Consider the following 23,168-nt stretch of genomic DNA (forward strand, 5'->3'; position numbering starts at 1 on the left):
GGGGAGACTGGGGAGCACTGCAGGTTGTTAGCAGGAGCCAGGAGTACAATTATATTAATTAACAGTGCACACTTTTGCTGCAGGAGTGGTGACCAGTGCCTGACCACCAGTATAGTATTGTTGTATACTACTAATATCTCTTTAAATATCAACCAGTCTATATTAGCAGCAGACACAGTACAGTGCGGTAGTTCACGGCTGTGGCTACCTCTGTGTCGGCACACGGCAGGCAGTCCGTCCGACCAGAATTGTATTATTTATTATTATATACCTACCACCTAACCGTGGTTTTTTTTTCATTCTTTATACCGTCATAGTGTCATCCTAATTGTTACGAGTATACTACTATCTCTTTATCAACCAGTGTACAGTGCGGTAGTTCACGGCTGTGGCTACCTCTGTGTCGGCACACGGCAGGCAGTCCGTCCGACCAGAATTGTATTATTTATTATTATATACCTACCACCTAACCGTGGTTTTTTTTTCATTCTTTATACCGTCATAGTGTCATCCTAATTGTTACGAGTATACTACTATCTCTTTATCAACCAGTGTACAGTGCGGTAGTTCACGGCTGTGGCTACCTCTGTGTCGGCACACGGCAGGCAGTCCGTCCGACCAGAATTGTATTATTTATTATTATATACCTACCACCTAACCGTGGTTTTTTTTTCATTCTTTATACCGTCATAGTGTCATCCTAATTGTTACGAGTATACTACTATCTCTTTATCAACCAGTGTACAGTGCGGTAGTTCACGGCTGTGGCTACCTCTGTGTCGGCACACGGCAGGCAGTCCGTCCGACCAGAATTGTATTATTTATTATTATATACCTACCACCTAACCGTGGTTTTTTTTTCATTCTTTATACCGTCATAGTGTCATCCTAATTGTTACGAGTATACTACTATCTCTTTATCAACCAGTGTACAGTGCGGTAGTTCACGGCTGTGGCTACCTCTGTGTCGGCAGTCGGCAGGCAGTCCGTCCATCCATAATTGTATTATTATTATAATATATACCACCTAACCGTGGTTTTTTTTTTCATTCTTTATACCGTCATAGTGTCATACTAGTTGTTACGAGTATACTACTATCTCTTTATCAACCAGTGTACAGTGCGGTAGTTCACGGCTGTGGCTACCTCTGTGTCGGAACTCGGCAGGCAGTCCGTCCATCCATAATTGTATTACAATATATACCACCTAACCGTGGTTTTTTTTTCATTCTTTATACCGTCATAGTGTCATCCTAATTGTTACGAGTATACTACTATCTCTTTATCAACCAGTGTACAGTGCGGTAGTTCACGGCTGTGGCTACCTCTGTGTCGGCAGTCGGCAGGCAGTCCGTCCATCCATAATTGTATTATTATTATAATATATACCACCTAACCGTGGTTTTTTTTTCATTCTTTATACCGTCATAGTGTCATACTAGTTGTTACGAGTATACTACTATCTCTTTATCAACCAGTGTACAGTGCGGTAGTTCACGGCTGTGGCTACCTCTGTGTCGGAACTCGGCAGGCAGTCCGTCCATCCATAATTGTATTACAATATATACCACCTAACCGTGGTTTTTTTTTCATTCTTTATACCGTCATAGTGTCATCCTAATTGTTACGAGTATACTACTATCTCTTTATCAACCAGTGTACAGTGCGGTAGTTCACGGCTGTGGCTACCTCTGTGTCGGCAGTCGGCAGGCAGTCCGTCCATCCATAATTGTATTATTATTATAATATATACCACCTAACCGTGGTTTTTTTATACCACCTAACCGTGGCAGTCCGTCCATAATTGTATACTAGTATCCAATCCATCCATCTCCATTGTTTACCTGAGGTGCCTTTTAGTTCTGCCTATAAAATATGGAGAACAAAAAAGTTGAGGTTCCAAAATTAGGGAAAGATCAAGATCCACTTCCACCTCGTGCTGAAGCTGCTGCCACTAGTCATGGCCGAGATGATGAAATGCCAGCAACGTCGTCTGCCAAGGCCGATGCCCAATGTCATAGTACAGAGCATGTCAAATCCAAAACACCAAATATCAGAAAAAAAAGGACTCCAAAACCTAAAATAAAATTGTCGGAGGAGAAGCGTAAACTTGCCAATATGCCATTTACCACACGGAGTGGCAAGGAACGGCTGAGGCCCTGGCCTATGTTCATGGCTAGTGGTTCAGCTTCACATGAGGATGGAAGCACTCAGCCTCTCGCTAGAAAACTGAAAAGACTCAAGCTGGCAAAAGCACCGCAAAGAACTGTGCGTTCTTTGAAATCCCAAATCCACAAGGAGAGTCCAATTGTGTCGTTTGCGATGCCTGACCTTCCCAACACTGGACGTGAAGAGCATGCGCCTTCCACTATTTGCATGCCCCCTGCAAGTGCTGGAAGGAGCACCCGCAGTCCAGTTCCTGATAGTCAGATTGAAGATGTCAGTGTTGAAGTACACCAGGATGAGGAGGATATGGGTGTTGCTGGCGCTGGGGAGGAAATTGACCAGGAGGATTCTGATGGTGAGGTGGTTTGTTTAAGTCAGGCACCCGGGGAGACACCTGTTGTCCGTGGGAGGAATATGGCCGTTGACATGCCAGGTGAAAATACCAAAAAAATCAGCTCTTCGGTGTGGAGGTATTTCACCAGAAATGCGGACAACAGGTGTCAAGCCGTGTGTTCCCTTTGTCAAGCTGTAATAAGTAGGGGTAAGGACGTTAACCACCTCGGAACATCCTCCCTTATACGTCACCTGCAGCGCATTCATAATAAGTCAGTGACAAGTTCAAAAACTTTGGGTGACAGCGGAAGCAGTCCACTGACCAGTAAATCCCTTCCTCTTGTAACCAAGCTCACGCAAACCACCCCACCAACTCCCTCAGTGTCAATTTCCTCCTTCCCCAGGAATGCCAATAGTCCTGCAGGCCATGTCACTGGCAAGTCTGACGAGTCCTCTCCTGCCTGGGATTCCTCCGATGCATCCTTGCGTGTAACGCCTACTGCTGCTGGCGCTGCTGTTGTTGCCGCTGGGAGTCGATGGTCATCCCAGAGGGGAAGTCGTAAGCCCACTTGTACTACTTCCAGTAAGCAATTGACTGTTCAACAGTCCTTTGCGAGGAAGATGAAATATCACAGCAGTCATCCTACTGCAAAGCGGATAACTGAGGCCTTGGCATCCTGGGTGGTGAGAAACGTGGTTCCGGTATCCATCATTACTGCAGAGCCAACTAGAGACTTGTTGGAGGTACTGTGTCCCCGGTACCAAATACCATCTAGGTTCCATTTCTCTAGGCAGGCGATACCGAAAATGTACACAGACCTCAGAAAAAGAGTCACCAGTGTCCTAAAAAATGCAGCTGTACCCAATGTCCACTTAACCACGGACATGTGGACAAGTGGAGCAGGGCAGGGTCAGGACTATATGACTGTGACAGCCCACTGGGTAGATGTATGGACTCCCGCCGCAAGAACAGCAGCGGCGGCACCAGTAGCAGCATCTCGCAAACGCCAACTCTTTCCTAGGCAGGCTACGCTTTGTATCACCGCTTTCCAGAATACGCACACAGCTGAAAACCTCTTACGGCAACTGAGGAAGATCATCGCGGAATGGCTTACCCCAATTGGACTCTCCTGTGGATTTGTGGCATCGGACAACGCCAGCAATATTGTGTGTGCATTAAATCTGGGCCAATTCCAGCACGTCCCATGTTTTGCACATACCTTGAATTTGGTGGTGCAGAATTTTTTAAAAAACGACAGGGGCGTGCAAGAGATGCTGTCGGTGGCCAGAAGAATTGCGGGACACTTTCGGCGTACAGGCACCACGTACAGAAAACTGGAGCACCACCAAAAACTACTGAACCTGCCCTGCCATCATCTGAAGCAAGAAGTGGTAACGAGGTGGAATTCAACCCTCTATATGCTTCAGAGGTTGGAGGAGCAGCAAAAGGCCATTCAAGCCTATACAATTGAGCACGATATAGTAGGTGGAATGCACCTGTCTCAAGTGCAGTGGAGAATGATTTCAACGTTGTGCAAGGTTCTGATGCCCTTTGAACTTGCCACACGTGAAGTCAGTTCAGACACTGCCAGCCTGAGTCAGGTCATTCCCCTCATCAGGCTTTTGCAGAAGAAGCTGGAGGCATTGAAGAAGGAGCTAACACGGAGCGATTCCGCTAGGCATGTGGGACTTGTGGATGCAGCCCTTAATTCGCTTAACAAGGATTCACGGGTGGTCAATCTGTTGAAATCAGAGCACTACATTTTGGCCACCGTGCTCGATCCTAGATTTAAAGCCTACCTTGGATCTCTCTTTCCGGCAGACACAGGTCTGCTGGGGTTGAAAGACCTGCTGGTGACAAAATTGTCAAGTCAAGCGGAACGCGACCTGTCAACATCTCCTCCTTCACATTCTCCCGCAACTGGGGGTGCGAGGAAAAGGCTCAGAATTCCGAGCCCACCCGCTGGCGGTGATGCAGGGCAGTCTGGAGCGACTGCTGATGCTGACATCTGGTCCGGACTGAAGGACCTGACAACGATTACGGACATGTCGTCTACTGTCACTGCATATGATTCTCTCAACATTGATAGAATGGTGGAGGATTATATGAGTGACCGCATCCAAGTAGGCACGTCACACAGTCCGTACTTATACTGGCAGGAAAAAGAGGCAATTTGGAGGCCCTTGCACAAACTGGCTTTATTCTACCTAAGTTGCCCTCCCACAAGTGTGTACTCCGAAAGAGTGTTTAGTGCCGCCGCTCACCTTGTCAGCAATCGGCGTACGAGGTTACATCCAGAAAATGTGGAGAAGATGATGTTCATTAAAATGAATTATAATCAATTCCTCCGCGGAGACATTGACCAGCAGCAATTGCCTCCACAAAGTACACAGGGAGCTGAGATGGTGGATTCCAGTGGGGACGAATTGATAATCTGTGAGGAGGGGGATGTACACGGTGATATATCGGAGGGTGAAGATGAGGTGGACATCTTGCCTCTGTAGAGCCAGTTTGTGCAAGGAGAGATTAATTGCTTCTTTTTTGGGGGGGGTCCAAACCAACCCGTCATATCAGTCACAGTCGTGTGGCAGACCCTGTCACTGAAATGATGGGTTGGTTAAAGTGTGCATGTCCTGTTTTGTTTATACAACATAAGGGTGGGTGGGAGGGCCCAAGGATAATTCCATCTTGCACCTCTTTTTTCTTTTCTTTTTCTTTGCATCATGTGCTGATTGGGGAGGGTTTTTTGGAAGGGCCATCCTGCGTGACACTGCAGTGCCACTCCTAGATGGGCCCGGTGTTTGTGTCGGCCACTAGGGTCGCTTATCTTACTCACACAGTCAGCTACCTCATTGCGCCTCTTTTTTTCTTTGCGTCATGTGCTGTTTGGGGAGGGTTTTTTGGAAGGGACATCCTGCGTGACACTGCAGTGCCACTCCTAGATGTGCCCGGTGTTTGTGTCGGCCACTAGGGTCGCTTATCTTACTCACACAGCGACCTCGGTGCAAATTTTAGGACTAAAAATAATATTGTGAGGTGTGATGTGTTCAGAATAGGCTGAAAATGAGTGTAAATTATGTTTTTTGAGGTTAATAATACTTTGGGATCAAAATTACCCCCAAATTCTATGATTTAAGCTGTTTTTTAGGGTTTTTTGAAAAAAACACCCGAATCCAAAACACACCCGAATCCGACAAAAAAAATTCGGTGAGGTTTTGCCAAAACGCGGTCGAACCCAAAACACGGCCGCGGAACCGAACCCAAAACCAAAACACAAAACCCGAAAAATTTCCGGCGCTCATCTCTAGTGGTAACTACTCCCCTGAAGATGGCGCCAGCCGAAACAGCTGTTGTGAGATCCTGATCGGTTGGATTTATATCCCCAGCATGACCTAGGATATGTGAGGTCTTTATCATTGATGAATTTGTTTCCAAGCTGCTGATTTTTGCACAAAAAGTTTGTCATGTTGCTTAAATAATGGCATAAAGACATTTGAATATACAAGGAGTGCTGGTTTCTTCTGCAACATAGCCCCTGACAAGAAATGTTATATGTATATACTGTACATGCATAGATTGCAAGCAGGGCCGGTTCAAGGGCGCAGAGCGCCCCGGGCAGGAAAGGGGCGTGGCCTAATACCGGGGGCGTGGTAAGTCACGCCCCCTGTACATTGAAAGCGCCGCTTGAATGCTGAGCGGTGCGCGATGACGTCATCGCGCACCGCTCAGCAGTTACTCTCCACGAAGGGAAACTAGACGCATAGCGTCTAGTTCCCTTCACAGGAGGCGCCGGGGACGGCAGCGGGCAGCGGACGGGGGACACAGCGGGCAGCAGTGGCGGATCTTGCCACGGTGCGGCGCCCTCCGGATGGCGCCAGCGCCCTCCGGAAGGCGGCGCCCCGGGCAAAAGTCCTGCTTGCCCGTGGCAAGAACCGCCACTGATTGCAAGAAACGTAATGTTAAATGCTTCCAATTTTCGTTTATTAAAAAAACGTAGCATTTTGCATTACATTTCATGCATAACCATGAGTGCCCGCCGCTATTGCAATTTTTATTTTTTATTTTATATCTTAGGGCCCCCCTGTCTTAAGTACCCTGGGCCCCCCGAACCCTTAATCCAGCTCTGGTCCCGCCCCCACACCTCCCCTTGCTAGCGCCACAGGCAGCGCTGACACAGGACAGGTTGAGGTGACATCAGCGGCGTGGCTAGAAGATCCGTGATCCAGGCTGCCGGCTGCCACTGCTTGTACAAGTGATAGGTGCAGCAGCAGCCGGCAACAACCGCGCACAGTGCAGGGATGCAGAGCAGGGAGAGCGCCTCTCCTGTCTGTCGCCTACCTGCACTGCATCCCTTCGCTGAGCAGTTCCGCCGACTCTGTGTGTCAGCAAGCTGTATATTATATGTGTAACTGAATATATATGTATGTGGTATCTGTAGCAGGTATATGTATGTGCTGTGTAATACCATTAGATATAGTAGATATTATACAGAGATCTCCGGGGGGTTTATGGTATTTCATGTGGTGAAAGGAATAAATTAGGAGAGATTTATGAGGTAACTGAGTTGGTTTAGAATCCATCATCCTCCTTATGCACAGATACAAAACTTCCCATTTATCACACTTAGCTAATACATGTATATCATTGTGAGTGACACAGGAGAAATGACCCATGTGATGCCCATACGCTATTTCCCGTATCACACACTGCGTAGTACTGGGAGCAGGGATATGATATTGTGCAGACAGAGCTGTGGGACCAGTCTGGCGTGTATTATAGTGTGACTGTATAAGTGTAGCGCTGATATTACTATCACTCTGACAGTGGGTGTGATGCTTATATTACATCAAGTGACTCTCGGATTTAGACCTCATGAGGCACTGATTTGGGCCCACCCTTCCTCAAACAATCCCGACAGTCACAGTATGCCAAATCCCCGCCAACCCATGTCGGCATGCACAGACTGTCACTCCAGACCAGGTGACAAATTGAACAGACAAACCTCCCTCATCCCTCTCTCCCCCCCCCACCCCCCTTTCCTTCTCCTGCTGATAGCTTGCACAGACCCCTTCACCCATGGACCCAGTGACAGCAACACCGGTGCTTAGACAGATGCAGATTCCAGGACGGTTTTTTACCTGATCTTGGTCAGCACAAATTTATTCACATTACACCACATGTAGTGCCCCTGATTCATATTACACCACATACAGTACTAGCGTCCCTTATACACATTACACCACATGTAGTGCCCCTGATTCATATTACACCACATACAGTACTAGCGTACCTTATACACATTACGCCACACAGTAGTTCCCCATATACACAATGCCCACAGTAGTAGTTCCCCTTACACACATAATGCCCAAAGTAGTAAAGCCCCTTATACACTTATGGGCTGATTCAGAGATGAACGCAGCAGCCGCATTCATCTGGTCTGCACACATGCACTGGCCGCAGTGCATGACTTTGCACATTGCGGCTGCATCCAGGAAGGTTGCCGTGTGATTGACAGTGGCGGCCATTCGCGTGGCAACAACACGGCATTGGGAGGCGGGCGGGCCGAACAAGGGCAGGCCAGGACAATTTTTGGGTCAGTTGTGTGATGTCACACACAGCCACTCCAATAAAAAAAAAATGGTGGCCCACTGCCTGACAGCCTGCGTTGCCAGGTGTCAACCTTAGTTTACTGCAGAGGGCAAGGGCTGCTGGGAGCTGTAGTTTATTTTGTGCTTGAAAAAAACAGTGTAGTGCGGAGCAGTGCCGGACTGTCAGGCACCAGTAACAGTGCCCCTGGGCAGAGGCATAACTAGGGTTTTTGGAGCCCAGGCCAAGATGTGAAGTGGCACTAGCCCCCCCCCCCCCAAAAAAAACAAAAAACAAAAAAAAACATAAAATCAACTATGTGTGCGTACTGAAGGCATGCACCAAAATAATGGGCATGGCCACACGCCAGAAGGGAAACCGAAACGCGTTAAGCGGATCTGGATCATTGTCCTGCCATTTGCCTGAATACCACCGCTGTCCCCTGGAATAGGTGAGCCACACGGTTTCCGGGACCGCAGCCCACCAGCAGTTTATTGCGACCTCTGCGCTCCGGTGAGGACTATCTTGGCATCTGTGGGGAATGATATTAGAGATTCTATATGTTTTTTATCTTTCCATGTGATGTAAGTGCAAATTTGTCTGAATAAAACCGTGTATATCTTTTAAAGACGTCTGCACTATAAGCCTTTTTTTGTTTATGTGTGTGAGCCATTGTGTTTTACCATTGTGGTAGACACATACACACTTTATCCAGGTCGGAATGATGGAGAATGAAGAATAAAAACCATCCTTGGAAATCGACTTAAGAGAGAGAAACCATGATGAGCTTATTTTTTAAAGTTGGCTTGTGAGTGTATATTCGTCTTTTTAAATATATCAACCCCAAAAAAGGTCTCTGCACTATATTGTTCTTCTTTCTTTTTATGTGAATTACATCCTCTTACAAATTGGATGTAAGCTACATATAGGTTTTAAGGATATGAAGATATTCCTCTACATGTAAACCTAGTGAAGCGCCAGAGTGAAATACTACTTGTTTGTATTGAAATTGTCTTGGAAGCAGGTGAAACTTCCTTTGTATTTATCACTGGGTCGACTCACTTGGTCTGATTGCTCACCCTGTCTCCATCAAAGTTTTGGTTTTAGAGGAGAGCACAGTGCCTCTCCTGCCCCTCAATGCTCCATGAAGTCTGGTCTCCTGCGGCAGGTATCTTGGCGCCGGTTCGTTAGCTAATCAGGAGCTGCCCACGAGTTCTGATTGGCTAACAAACCAAACCAATGAGATTTGCCCAGCCGCTGGAGACTATACACTGAGCACATTGAGGGGCAAGAGAGGCGCTGCACGCTCCTTCCCTCACATAGCAGCGGGATGGGGATGGCTCGGGGGCAGAGCAATAGTAGCGGGGGTGAGTGGGCATGATGTCCTGGCCGGTGGCGGCACCCCCTCTGCTGGGCCTGGCAAGGCCCTGCTCGACCCCCCCTTAGTTATGCCTCTGCCCCTGGGCCGTCACAGATTAACTTCTGTTGGCGGGCCCCTGGGACTCGCTGGGCCTTAAGCGACCACTTTGGTCGCATATCTGTAAATCTGCTACTGGGTGCAGGGGGCATTACTGTGTGGGGCACAGGGGCAGATCCAGAAGAAATTGAAAGGGAGAGCACCATGATAGGGTAACAGTAATAGTTATATTTACATGCACCTAAGGCACGTATGCTCCCAGATATGGGGTGTGGTATCACAGGGGGCGTGGCCTCACAGAATACGCCATCAGGTAATGATTGGCTGTAGGAGCGCATCCTGGTTTATTGCCAATGTTTCACCCTGATGAGAAGGCTGATTGGGCCTTGAAATGTTGGTCACCTGTTCCATTAGTTATGGAAGCCTGGAAGGCGCCCCAGCACAATATAATTATTATAGTGTTTAGTTGGTGGTGGCAGGTGCAGCATTCCTTGTTTTGGGCACTGTACTGAGACTCAGACTGCAGGACACGAACTGCCCCTCTTTGATTAGCAGAAGCAGCCAGCCGGATCTCCAACAAGCAGCATAAAACATCTGCAGGACAGCCCTGTCACAATCACACGGGCCGCCTTCTCAAAGCTGAGGCTGAGTGTGACTGCACCTAGCATGGTGGTAAAGGAAGTGGAGGAGGAAGTGCTGGGAATATTGGTGGTCATTCCGAGTTGTTCGCTCGCTAGCTACTTTTAGCAGAAATGCAAACGCAGAGCTGCCGCCCTCTGGGAGTGTATCTTGGCATCAGAGCCGGCCTTAGGCATAGGCAAATGCCTAGGGCATTTGGTATGCTTAGGGGCACAATCAGCTTCTGCTGATTAAAATTATATGCGGCATGCCTATATTCTGTGTCTGACTGCGGCTGTATCTGCATACGAAATGCTATGTTCCAGTGTATTCCTGGAAGTCACTGTAATGTAGCATTTCGTATGCAGATACAGCTGCAGTCACACACCGAATATAGGCATGCTGCATATCATTTTAATCAGCAGAAGCTGCTTGTGCATCCTAGCCATATAGTAATGCAAATAATATGCATTTTCATAAACAAAAGGTGCCCGACTTTAGCAGAGCTGCCAGCTGACTCATGCCAGGCATCTCCTGCAGAACTAGCTGCGGTGCTAGGGGGCACCAGCCAAAATCTTGTCTAGGGCATCATACTGGTTAGGGCCGGCTCTGCTTAGCATAGCAGAATTGCTAACGAAAGATTAGAAATTCTGCTATTAAGTATTTCCTTGCAGTTTCTGAGTAGCTCCAGACCTACTCCTAGATTGTGATCGCCTCCTGGTTTGACGTCTCAAACACGCCCAGCATCCGGCCAGCCACTCCATTTCTTCAGCCACTCCTGCGTTTTCTGCTGGCACGCCTGCGTTTTTTAGCACACTCCCTGAAAACGGTCAGTTTCCGCCCAGAAACACCCACTTCCTGTCAATCATTCTCCGATCAACAGAGCGACTGAAAAGCTTTGTTCGCCCGTGAGTAAAATAGCATAGTTTTGTGTAAAATTGCTTAGCGCGTGTGCACTGCGGTGCATACGTATGCGCAGAACTGCCGTATTTTAGCCTATTAGCAATTCTGCTAATAGCAGCGAGCGAACAACTCGGAATGACCACCATTGTGCGGTGCAGTGAGGGCTAATGAAGCTTTCTGCACCATCATAAGTAACAGTCTTACTCAATGCTGGCATCTGAACCCCACGCCTGGGCTGGACTCTGGAAGGCTGGCAGTGGGGGAGGTAGGTTGCGGTGTGAGCATGGGGAGGCTGGAGCTGCCTATTGGTTACCACTCGTACTTGCTATTAGAGCCGCGGCGCCGGCAGTGGGTCCTAGTGCCTGCCGGCTCTTCTATCAAATCTGACGGAAATAGCAGTAGCGCTGCTGCTGTTCTCCTTTGAAAAAAAAAGTCAGAAATGACAGGGGGTGCACGGGCCCGAGTGCCCCCCCCCCCTTGCCCCCCCCCCCCCCCCGAATCCGCCTAAGGTGGGGCATAATTTGGCATAAATATTGTGTGAGACATAATATGGTGGAAGTGGCATTACTATAAGGAGGAAAAATAGTAAATTATACAATGGGCAGGAATTAGCAGTTTTTTGTCCTGTGGTGAAAAACTGTGGTGTAATATGGGGGTCATTCCAACCTGATCACAAGCTGCCATTTTTTGCAGTGCAGCGATCAGGACAGAACTGCGCATGTGTATGCACTGCAATGCGCAGGCACGTCGTATGGGTACAAAGCGGATCGTTGCTGAGTGATGGATTTAATGAAGAATCCATTCGCACAGCCGTACGCAAGGAGATTGACAGGAAGAAGGCGTGTGTGGGTGTCAACTGACCGTTTTCTGGGAGTGTTTGGAAAAACACAGGCGTGTCCAGGCGTTTGCAGGGAGGGTGTCTGACATCAATTCCGGACATGAACAGGCTGAAGTGATCGCAGCGGCTGAGTAAGTTCTGAGCTACTCAGAAACTGTACAAAAATTTTTTGCACCGCTCAGCTGCACAAACGTTCACAGACTTCCCTATAGGCGGCGACTATCTGATCGCAGCGCTGCAAAAAGTAGCTAGCGAGTGATCAACTCGGAATGACCCCCATAGTCTTTTCCTGCAAGGCTACACCCTTTGCAGAAAGGCCACACACCCTTTTTGCCAAATGTGTCATTGTTTTAATGACCATTGGGAGGGAGGAAGGGGTGCATTTTTTTTTTACTGTTCCCACTGAGACCAAAACTGTCGAGAAACGCCCCTTTTCAGGCTGTACTTGAGGAATTAGAATGGCCCACCCACTACTAGAAAAATGTACCCAAAAAAGTAGTCACTGAATATATCATAGCACTACTCTCCCCACACAGTCATTTACATAGTTTCACTTTCCTCACATATCTCTGTCTGTTGACATTACTGCTCAGCCCCACCCTCTGCACTGATCTGTATAGTGAGAAAGTTAAGTTTAATTTCTTCCTGTTTCCTAGAATGGCGTCTGCAGACCTGGGAGCTGAGCTGAGCTGTTCCATCTGCCTGACCACTTACACAGACCCTGTATCCCTGAGATGTGGGCACATCTTCTGCCGGGACTGTATTGTGATGGTGCTGGATACGCAGAAGGAGGCTGGGGGCTATTCCTGTCCGGAGTGCAGGGCAGAGTATCAGGAACGCCCGGCACTGGAGAAGAACAGGAAGCTGAGTAACATTGTGGAACGTTTCCTATGTAGTCACCCAGAGCCGGAGGAGACCCAGATCTTCTGTACTTACTGTGACTCTCCTGTGCCGGCTACTAAAACATGTCTGCAGTGTGACTCTTCGTTTTGTGACAAACACTTGAGCAAACACAGTAAATCTGCTGAACATGTTTTAACTGAACCCACTGTTTCCTTTGAGAGCAGAAAATGCTCCGTACACAAGGAGATGGTGAAGTATTACTGCTGTGAGGACTCGGCTGCTATGTGTACATCCTGCTGGATGGATGGAGACCTCCAAGGTCACCACGTGGAGCTTCTGAATGTGGTCTTCAAGAAGAAAAAAGAGACACTGAGATCTGTTACTGAGACCCTGAAGTCTGAGCGAGAGGAGATGGAGAGGAGAGTGCAGCGTCTGCAGGATCACAGGAGAAAAGAGAAGGAGAAAGCCGCTGGTGTCACTGAGAGAGTCACTGATCTGTTTAGAGACATCAGGGAGAAGTTAGACACCCTGGAGAGGGGGGTCCTGGGTGAGATCTCCAGACAGGAAGAGCAAATGTCACGCTCAGTCTCTGATCTGATCACACAGCTGGAGACACAGAAGGACGAGCTGTCCAGGAAGATTAGTAGCATGGAGGAGATATATAATATCAGTGATCCATTAAATTTCCTGAAGAAAGAACCAGATAGTGATGTCATCAGTCACAAAAGCTGTGATGTCACCAGTGATGTAAGGCTGGCTGGATGTGTGTATGAGGGAACAATCTCACAGATGTTACACAGGAGACTTTTACACTTGTCTGATAATCTGATGGATCTACAGACAAAGAGACAGCTCTCAGTGATGGAGAAAGCAGACATATTACTGGATATAAAGACAGCCAATAATTACATTATTGTATCATTGGATTGTAGATCTGCTTCTTATACTGATGTAAATCAGAAGAAATTAGATCGACCAGAGAGGTTTCTCTCCCAGCAGGTATTAAGCTCCTGTAGCTTCTCATCTGGGAGACATTACTGGGAAGTGGATGTGAGTAAAGCAGAGAAATGGCTGATAGGGGTGGCCGGTCACAGTATAGGGAGAAAGGTAAAGAGTAAAGAAGGAGTCATTGGTTTTAATGACAAGTCATGGAGCCTGTGCTGTATTGACAACCTTGCAGCACGTCATAACAATATACATTACAAAGTAGAAGAAATAGATCCAGGTTCTCCTGTGCAGACGGTGGGGATATACCTGGACTATGAGGCCGGGCATCTGTCCTTCTATCAGCTGTGTGACCCCATCAGACACTTACACACCTTCTCCGCCACCTTCACTGAGCCCCTGTATGCTGCCTTCTATGTACATAACAAATGCTGCATAAAAATCATTAAGTAAATAGTGTAACATGTAAATTCTTTGCAAGAAATCACAAAATATATTAATTTACTGTGGAAAACAAATAACTGAATACTACTTATGCATTTCTTTAGATCATTCTTCTTTCTTTTTTTTAAATTGACAACTTTCATGAACATAATAATCAAGAACAAGTCAGAGTATTGCAGAGTTTAGAGCTATATGTTGTATAATTAATATATGCGTATATCAAAAAGTAACTTCCACCCAAAATGTTTGGGCTGACTAAGTGATAGTAACATACAAAGCTCCTAAAACTGGGGATCCCCTGAACCGCAGGCGCCAGTGGTCAGTGATCCGGTGCTGGTCTGTTCAGTTGCGTAACAAGAAATTTTTCTCCCCCAAGCCAAAACATTCTCTGGCGCCCCCCCCCAATTGCCACTAGTAAAGTGATGAACATGCGTGTGCCGTAGGCGTGTGTCGCAAAAGGGGGCGTGGTCTTTCTGAAATGCAAGCCCTCATACTGAGAAATAACCGACAGAATTTAATTCTCTTATATAGAGACTTCAGTTAACGAAGTACATAATGTGTTGAGGAAATAATGCAGTGGTATTCCTCAATAATGTATGTTAATGTTTCCTTTGCTAAATTAAATGATGCTATTTAATATACCCGAGTCACTGCAGCAATGATATTGTGGTTTCATGTAACTATGCTGTAACCACAATATATATATCAATATTCTTATTATATAACAGTATAAAGTAATTGTTGCCTTTAATACCCCTGTTGGTAGTTCTATGATATATTCTGCTTATTCCCATCTAAATGACATCTCCTGCTGACTCCATAGAATGGATTTTGCATAAAGGTATTGATTACGTATACATATTCAAGTGTTGATAGACACCTATTTACTAATAATGGGGGTTATTCAGGTTTGTAAGCAAACCTAAAAACTTAGCAATTGTGCAAAACCATGTTGCACTACAGGTGAGGCAGATGTAACATGTGCAGAGAGAGTTAGATTTACCACCCTCATGAAGTCTGTTTCTGATCGTTTGAGTAGACACATGCACATTTGTGGCTTGCTGGAGGTCATTTTGCAGGGCTCTGGCAGTGCTCCTCCTGTTCCTCCTTGCACAAAGGCGGAGGTAGCGGTCCTGCTGCTGGGTTGTTGCCCTCCTACGGCCTCCTCCACGTCTCCCGATGTACTGGCCTGTCTCCTGGTAGCGCCTCCATGCTCTGGACACTACGCTGACAGACACAGCAAACCTTCTTGCCACAGCTCGCATTGATGTGCCATCCTGGATGAGCTGCACTACCTGAGCCACTTGTGTGGGTTGTAGGGAGGTCATACAGGCACGTGGAGGCCACACACACTACTGAGCCTCATTTTTACTTGTTTTAAGGACATTACATCAAAGTTGGATCAGCCTGTAGTGTGTTTTTCCACTTTCATTTTGAGTGTGACTCCAAATCCAGACCTCCATGGGTTAATAAATTTGATTTCCATTGATAATTTTTGTGTGATTTTGTTGTCAGTACATTTAGCTATGTAAAGAACAAAGTATTTAATAAGAATATTTCATTCATTCAGATCTAGGATGTGTTATTTTAGTGTTCCCTTTATTTTTTTGAGCAGTGTCTATACAAATGTCAGCCAATGTAAATAGCGATTTCAAATTTTGGGGGAATAAATTTGTCCTGTTAATCACGTATTGCATATGGCTATATTTTTTAACATAACATCAGAGTAGTGCTAGCAATTTTAGGCGAAAATATAGACAACAATAGTAAATCAATAGAAATAAATATAGGCAAGAATAAGAAACAATGGCCCTCATTCCGAGTTGATCGCTCGCAAGGCGAATTTAGCAGAGTTACACACGCTAAGCCGCCGCCTACTGGGAGTGTATTTTAGCATCTTAAAATTGCGACCGATGTATTCGCAATATTGCGATCACAAACCTCGTAGCAGTTTTAGAGTAGCTTCAACCTTACTCGGCATCTGCGATCAGTTCAGTGCTTGTCGTTCCTGGTTTGACGTCACAAACACACCCAGCGTTCGCCCAGACACTCCTCCGTTTCTCCGGCCACTCCTGCGTTTTTTCCGGAAACTGTAGCGTTTTCATCCACACGCCCATAAAACGCCGTGTTTCCGCCCAGTAACACCTATTTCCTGTCAATCACACTACGATCGCCGGTGCGAAGAAAAAGCCGTGAGTAAAAATCCTATCTTCATTGCAAAATTACTTGGCGCAGTCGCAGTGCGAACATTGCGCATGCGTACTAAGCGGATTTTCACTGCGATGCGATGAAAAAGAACGAGCGAACAACTCGGAATGAGGGCCAATCTTCAGGTCTCACACTGTTAATTACGTATTTATATTACAATATGTCCAAATGTTGTGGAGCATACGGCAGATTAAATAATCTCTGGTTGTATATTTTAGGATTAATGTAGATATATTTATGTATGGAGGAGGCAAAGACTCGTATGGACCACCCCCACTTCTACTGTGTTCCCGTATGTCCTAAAGGACCGTGAACATGAGGATGAGAGCGTTGGAAGATGGGTCAGAGGTGAGAGAGTATAGAACAGGGGAAGGATCTACTAATGTGGGGGGACCAGCACTGACACCCCTGTTGCTAGGTAACCAGCGCAGGGGAGTCACATGGGTACCATACAGTGAGAGTCCCTCCGAGTTAAGTGGTGAATGTGAGAATCGGATATATACGGTCAATAAAGATAACCCCTAGTAGCAGAACATTCAGACGGTTTGATAGGGATTTGTAAACAGTAAGCTCTGGTATCTCACAAGTGTGTGACCAAGTCACCCTGATATACCCATCATCTGCATGTAAGACAGAACAGCATACATTTAACAATGTAAAAAATCTATGATACTCATCCAGTGGCCGATGTTCCTGGAGTCAGGTCCTGTGCATAAGGTCCTAGACCCCCAAAAAGAGGGACACGTGTTTCGCCTGCTGAGACTTGTTCACCCAGATCCCCCTGGACAGGCGAATCACAGCACGGAACTACAGGATTTGTAAATGCAGACTTTACTTTCTCATCGTTTTGGGTTCAACCGTCAGGATAAATATACCAACCAATATACCTTCCTTTATATAGTTATCCTGATGACCCCAAAATATTGAGAAATTAAATTAAAATATATGGATATCTATATCCATGCAATTACGTACTGTATTTATAATAAATATATGTGTGTGTGTGTGTGTGTGTGTGTGTGTATACAATTACAGTCGATTCTTGAATCAGGCTGATGTTACAGGAGAATTCCAAACAGTTGTCTCGTCCTATTGTGAGTAAGAACCAGTTTTGCTTGTTTGTCATTAACACATGAACAGACCTGGCCACACACACACACACACACACACAATGGGCCAGAAGACCCTTTTGTACTCCGCCTCCCACCACTCCCTGTGAACTAGGCGACGCCCAGGAAGAGCCATATAGCAGGACTGAGTACGTGCTGGGGACACACTGGATGTGGCTGCTGGATGAGGAGGTGCTCAGCCCTGTAACCTGCAGGCAGTGTAAGTATATGTTACCATCACCGCTCTCTAATAAGCCCTCAGTTACTTATTATATTGTACAGTCAGAGTATACATGTGTCAGCAAGCTGTATATTATATGTGTAACTGAATATATATGTATGTGGTATCTGTAGCAGGTATATGTATGTGCTGTGTAATACCATTGTGATGTAGTAGATATTATACAGAGATCTCGGGGGGTGTTATGTTATTTCATGTGGTGAAAGGAATAAATTAGGAGAGATTTGAGGTAACTGAGATTTAGAATCCATCATCCTCTTATACACACATACACCCCCCCCCCCCCCCTTCCCCCAATTACATAATATCTATATAGCAGGTATTGTTAGTGACACAGGAGAAATGACACATGTGATGCCCATATGCAGTGTCGGACTGGGGTATGAAGGGCCCACCGGGGGTGGGGGGGGGGGGGGGGGGGATGCTGTTGTAGGGGCCTATGTTTAAGAGTGTGGCCAGGCTCCACTGGGGCATGGCCAGTCATCACAGAGGTTTGGCTAAGTATTACAGAGTACATGTTCTGTTCCCCTTGGTAAATATATAAATAACCATATTCTTGTGATGTATAAGGTAACATATGTATAATGCATAATTCAAGTGCACTAGGATACAGTGTGGAACCTGATCCCTAGAGGAGGAGGGGGGTCCACCGGTGGTTTCCCCTGTTCCCCTGTGGGCCAGTCCGACCCTGCCCATACGCTATTTCCCGTATCACACACTGCGTAGTACTGGGAGCAGGGATATGATATTGTGCAGACAGAGCTGTGGGACCAGTCTGGGGTATATTATAGTGTGACTGTATAAGTGTAGCGCTGATATTACTATCACTCTGACAGTATCTGTGATTAGGGAGGCCAATCCTGGGCCATTTTTTTTTTTTTTAATCCCGGGTATCAGGATTGAAAAATGGTCAATCCCGGGATACCCAGGATTGACTTTTCCCTATGTGTCTGCCCCTGTCAACCCTCCCCTCCCGCCCTGCACACAACTCACCGAACATCTTGGGTGGGAGGGCGGAAAACATCCATCCCCTCTCTCTCTCTCTCTCTCTCTCTCTGTGGTGGTCAGTGGGGTTGCAGTGTAGGAGACATCCTTCTCTCTCTCTCTCTCTCTCTCTCTCTGGTGGTCAGTGGGGTTGCAGTGTAGGAGACATCCTTCTCTCTTTCTCTCTGTGTGGCGGTCAGTGGGGTTGCAGTGTAGGAGACCTCCTCTCTCTCTCTCTCTCTCTCTCTCTCTCTCTCTCTGTGGCGGTCAGTGGGGTTGGAGTGTAAGAGACATCCTCCTCTCGGCGGTAGGTGACTGCGCAGCGTGACCTGTGACTGCACGTCACGCTGCGCAGGGGGAGCTGGGAGGAGGGAGCCGGGCAGTGTCTGAGCGTCCTGAGAATGCTCAACGCTGCCCGGATTTAAAAAAACAAAGGCCTGCATAATCCCTCATTCCCCGGGAGTGGAGCTTCCAATCCCGGAATTGAATCCCGGATGTTTTTTGGCCTAAATCCTGGGATGGGCCACCCTCTCTGTGATGCTTGGGTGTGGGATGATAAATAGACAGTGTCTAGTTAGACCGTCAATAGATAGATATAACATGTTAGACAGACATTAGGTCGACATGGTCAAAAGATCGACATGAAAATGGTAGACAGTACAAAAGGTCGACACCATTTTTTGCATTTTTGTGGTTTGTGTGGATAGTTTTGTCATCTGGGACCCCCAGTTATAGAAAGTCATCCCCTCGCTGCGCTCGCCACAAGGTGTATATCCAATTCTCTATGCCGACATGGATAGGGAAGGTATGAAATAGTCCAAAACATGTAAAACTGTCTACCTTTTTTATGTCGACCTAATATCTGTCTAACATGTGCTGTCTATCTATTGACTGTCTAACTAGACACTGTCTATCTATCATCCAGGTACCGTGATGCTTATTACATCCAATGCCTCTTGCTGTGGAGATAAATAAAAGGATATTATATAGGGGTTTTTTCTTTATACTGTATTGGAATTAATTAGCATTAAATACTTGAATGAATGAGTACTGCGTAGTGTCCACTATAGCGCTACCAGTAATGGCGCAGGGTAATACCTGTCTACGTCTGAGACCGGTGGTTAATATTTGCCCTGTGCTTAAAGCGCTGCAACAGAACAGTGTTTCATTCCATTGTATAACATGTACCCGCTGCCTCCCTATATCCTCTGCCTGTATAATCCTGGATCTCTCAGTAATGTTATGGGCATTGTATAACATGTACCCGCTGACACCCTATATCCTCTGCCTGTATAATCCTGGCTCTTTCAGTAATGCTATGGGCATTGTATAACATGTACCCGCTGACACCCTATATCCTCTGCCTGTATAATCCTGGCTCTCTCAGTAATGTTATGGGCATTGTATAACATGTACCCGCTGCCAATCTATATCCTCTGCCTGTATAATCCTGGCTCTCTCAGTAATGCTATGGGCATTGTATAACATGTATCCGCTGCCTCCCTATATCCTCTGTCTGTATAATCCTGGCTCTCTCAGTAATGTTATGGGCATTGTATAACATGTACCCGCTGACACCCTATATCCTCTGCCTGTATAATCCTGGCTCTCTCAGTAATGTTATGGGCATTGTATAACATGTACCCGCTGCCACCCTATATCCTCTGCCTGTATAATCCTGGATCTCTCAGTAATGTTATGGGTATTGTATAACATGTATCCGCTGACACCCTATATCCTCTGCCTGTATAATCCTGGCTCTCTCAGTAATGTTATGGGCATTGTATAACATGTACCCGCTGACACCCTATATCCTCTGCCTGTATAATCCTGGCTCTCTCAGTAATGCTATGGGCATTGTATAACATGTACCCACAGGCACCCTATATCCTCTGTCTGTATAATCCTGGCTCTCTCAGTAATGTTATGGGCATTGTATAACATGTATCCGCTGACACCCTATATCCTCTGCCTGTATAATCCTGGCTCTCTCTCAGTAATGCTATGGGCATTGTATAACATGTATCCACTGACACCCTATATCCTCTGCCTGTATAATCCTGGCTCTCTCAGTAATGTTATGGGCATTGTATAACATGTACCCACTGACGCCCTATATCCTCTGCCTGTATAATCCTGGCTCTCTCAGTAATGTTATGGGCATTGTATAACATGTAGCTGCTGACACAATTACTCCTCTGCCTGTATAATCCTGGCTCTCTCAGTAATGTTATGGGCATTGTATAACATGTATCCACTGACACCCTATATCCTCTGCCTGTATAATCCTGGCTCTTTCAGTAATGTTATGGGCATTGTATAACATGTACCCACTGACGCCCTATATCCTCTGCCTGTATAATCCTGGCTCTCTCAGTAATGTTATGGGCATTGTATAACATGTATCCGCTGACACCCTATATCCTGTGCCTGTATAATCCTGGCTCTCTCAATAATGTTATGGGCATTGTATAACATGTATCCGCTGACACCCTATATCCTCTGCCTGTATAATCCTGGCTCTCTCAGTAATGTTATGGGCATTGTATAACATGTACCCACTGACGCCCTATATCCTCTGCCTGTATAATCCTGGCTCTCTCAGTAATGTTATGGGCATTGTATAACATGTAGCTGCTGACACAATTACTCCTCTGCCTGTATAATCCTGGCTCTCTCAGTAAAGTTATGGGCATTGTATAACATGTATCCGCTGACACCCTATATCCTCTGTCTGTATAATCCTGGCTCTCTCAGTAATGTTATGGGCATTGTATAACATGTACCCACTGACGCCCTATATCCTCTGCCTGTATAATCCTGGCTCTCTCAGTAATGTTATGGGCATTGTATAACATGTATCCGCTGACACCCTATATCCTGTGCCTGTATAATCCTGGCTCTCTCAGTAATGTTATGGGCATTGTATAACATGTATCCGCTGACACCCTATATCCTCTGCCTGTATAATCCTGGCTCTCAGTAATGTTATGGGCATTGTATAACATGTACCCGCTGACACCCTATATCCTGTGCCTGTATAATCCTGGCTCTCTCAGTAATGTTATGGGCATTGTATAACATGTATCCGCTGACACCCTATATCCTCTGCCTGTATAATCCTGGCTCTCTCAGTAATGTTATGGGCATTGTATAACATGTATCCGCTGACACCCTATATCCTCTGCCTGTATAATCCTGGCTCTCAGTAATGTTATGGGCATTGTATAACATGTACCCGCTGACACCCTATATCCTCTGCCTGTATAATCCTGGCTCTCAGTAATGTTATGGGCATTGTATAACATGTACCTGCTGACACCCTATATCCTCTGCCTGTATAATCCTGGCTCTTTCAGTAATGTTATGGGCATTGTATTCCTCGTCCATCACTAACTTCCACTCTTCCCATCTCATTTGAATAAGAATAGATATAATATTATCGCCCTGTTAAATTTGTCAGGCAACCTCTGCAAAAATCTACTGCTTAGTAATTATACCCCTGAGTCTCGTAAGTTTGCTACTATGTGTAACTAGTCTAATGTCTATTTATCATACACACATGTAAGCAACATGTCATGTTACATGGCGAACACACATGGTAGAGGCACGCCTGTTATCTCTCCAATAAGCGCTCCCATCCTCAGTGATAAGAGTGGGCAGCGAGCCATACTGATCTCAGTGCCTCTCCTCTAATAGACATGAAGGGGGTGTGATTGTTTAACCAATCACCACCCATGTATCAGCATATGTAACCCTTTCTCTCATCGGAGGAGAGATTCTGTACTGCTTTCTCTTATCTAAGTTACCTTTATATTGGCTGTAATGTTAATTCAAGGGATCAGAAAGGGGATAAATTAATTCCAAATGGGGGATAGGAATAAATTATTAATACGGTTTATATAATCAATGACTGAATGACCGTAACGTTACTTTACAGTATTTGCTTCTAATAGACAGCAACAAGTTTCAATAGTTGTTTACCAAAAGAAGGAAGATTGAGTTTAATAGAGCCATAATCCACCTGACCTCTATGGGGGGGATCAAGTGTTTTGCAAACCAGTGCACGTAATGGGACCCGACGGAGCAATTCAATTGTTCCAGAATATTTTTGAGAATTGATTAATTTTTGAACCAGGTTGGTTTTGCCTTGTGAATGATTGGCTCCTTAATACATGCATTCTCGGACAAAATCCTGCATCTCTGGCAAAGCGGACCCTATTACACTCACCTGCGGGTGGTCTGTATTTTATGATTCTCCGTTTTCAGACAAAGGAGCCTCTTCAGGTTGGATCACAAAACTTTCTAAAAAGCAGTTGCTGCGATCAAACAGTTTCCGCCCAGAAATAGAGAAAAAACGCCTATTGCAGAAACTGCGAATGCATCACAATGTGATCGCAGAACCATGCGCAATTACCGGAACATCAAAGAGTTTTTCCATCTGCGCCAGGCAAAGTCATCCACAATTTTGCAGACGCAAGAGGCTGGAAGTGGTCATCGCTGGCGTCGGAGACCCAACCGAAAAATGC

The 23,168-nt window shown here is 46.1% G+C and overlaps 1 protein-coding gene across 1 annotated transcript; it reads left to right on the forward strand.

Annotated features, from left to right (window-relative positions):
• Positions 1–12,522: 12,522 nt before the first annotated feature.
• Positions 12,523–14,157, forward strand: LOC134943966 (E3 ubiquitin-protein ligase TRIM7-like). Its single transcript, XM_063932519.1, has one exon. The coding sequence runs from the start codon at positions 12,523–12,525 to the stop codon at positions 14,104–14,106; it is 1,584 nt and encodes a 527-aa protein (XP_063788589.1). The 3' UTR covers positions 14,107–14,157.
• The last annotated feature ends 9,011 nt before the right edge of the window (positions 14,158–23,168 follow it).

This window comes from Pseudophryne corroboree, chromosome 7 (assembly GCF_028390025.1).
Source record: "Pseudophryne corroboree isolate aPseCor3 chromosome 7, aPseCor3.hap2, whole genome shotgun sequence".
NCBI lineage: Eukaryota > Metazoa > Chordata > Amphibia > Anura > Myobatrachidae > Pseudophryne > Pseudophryne corroboree.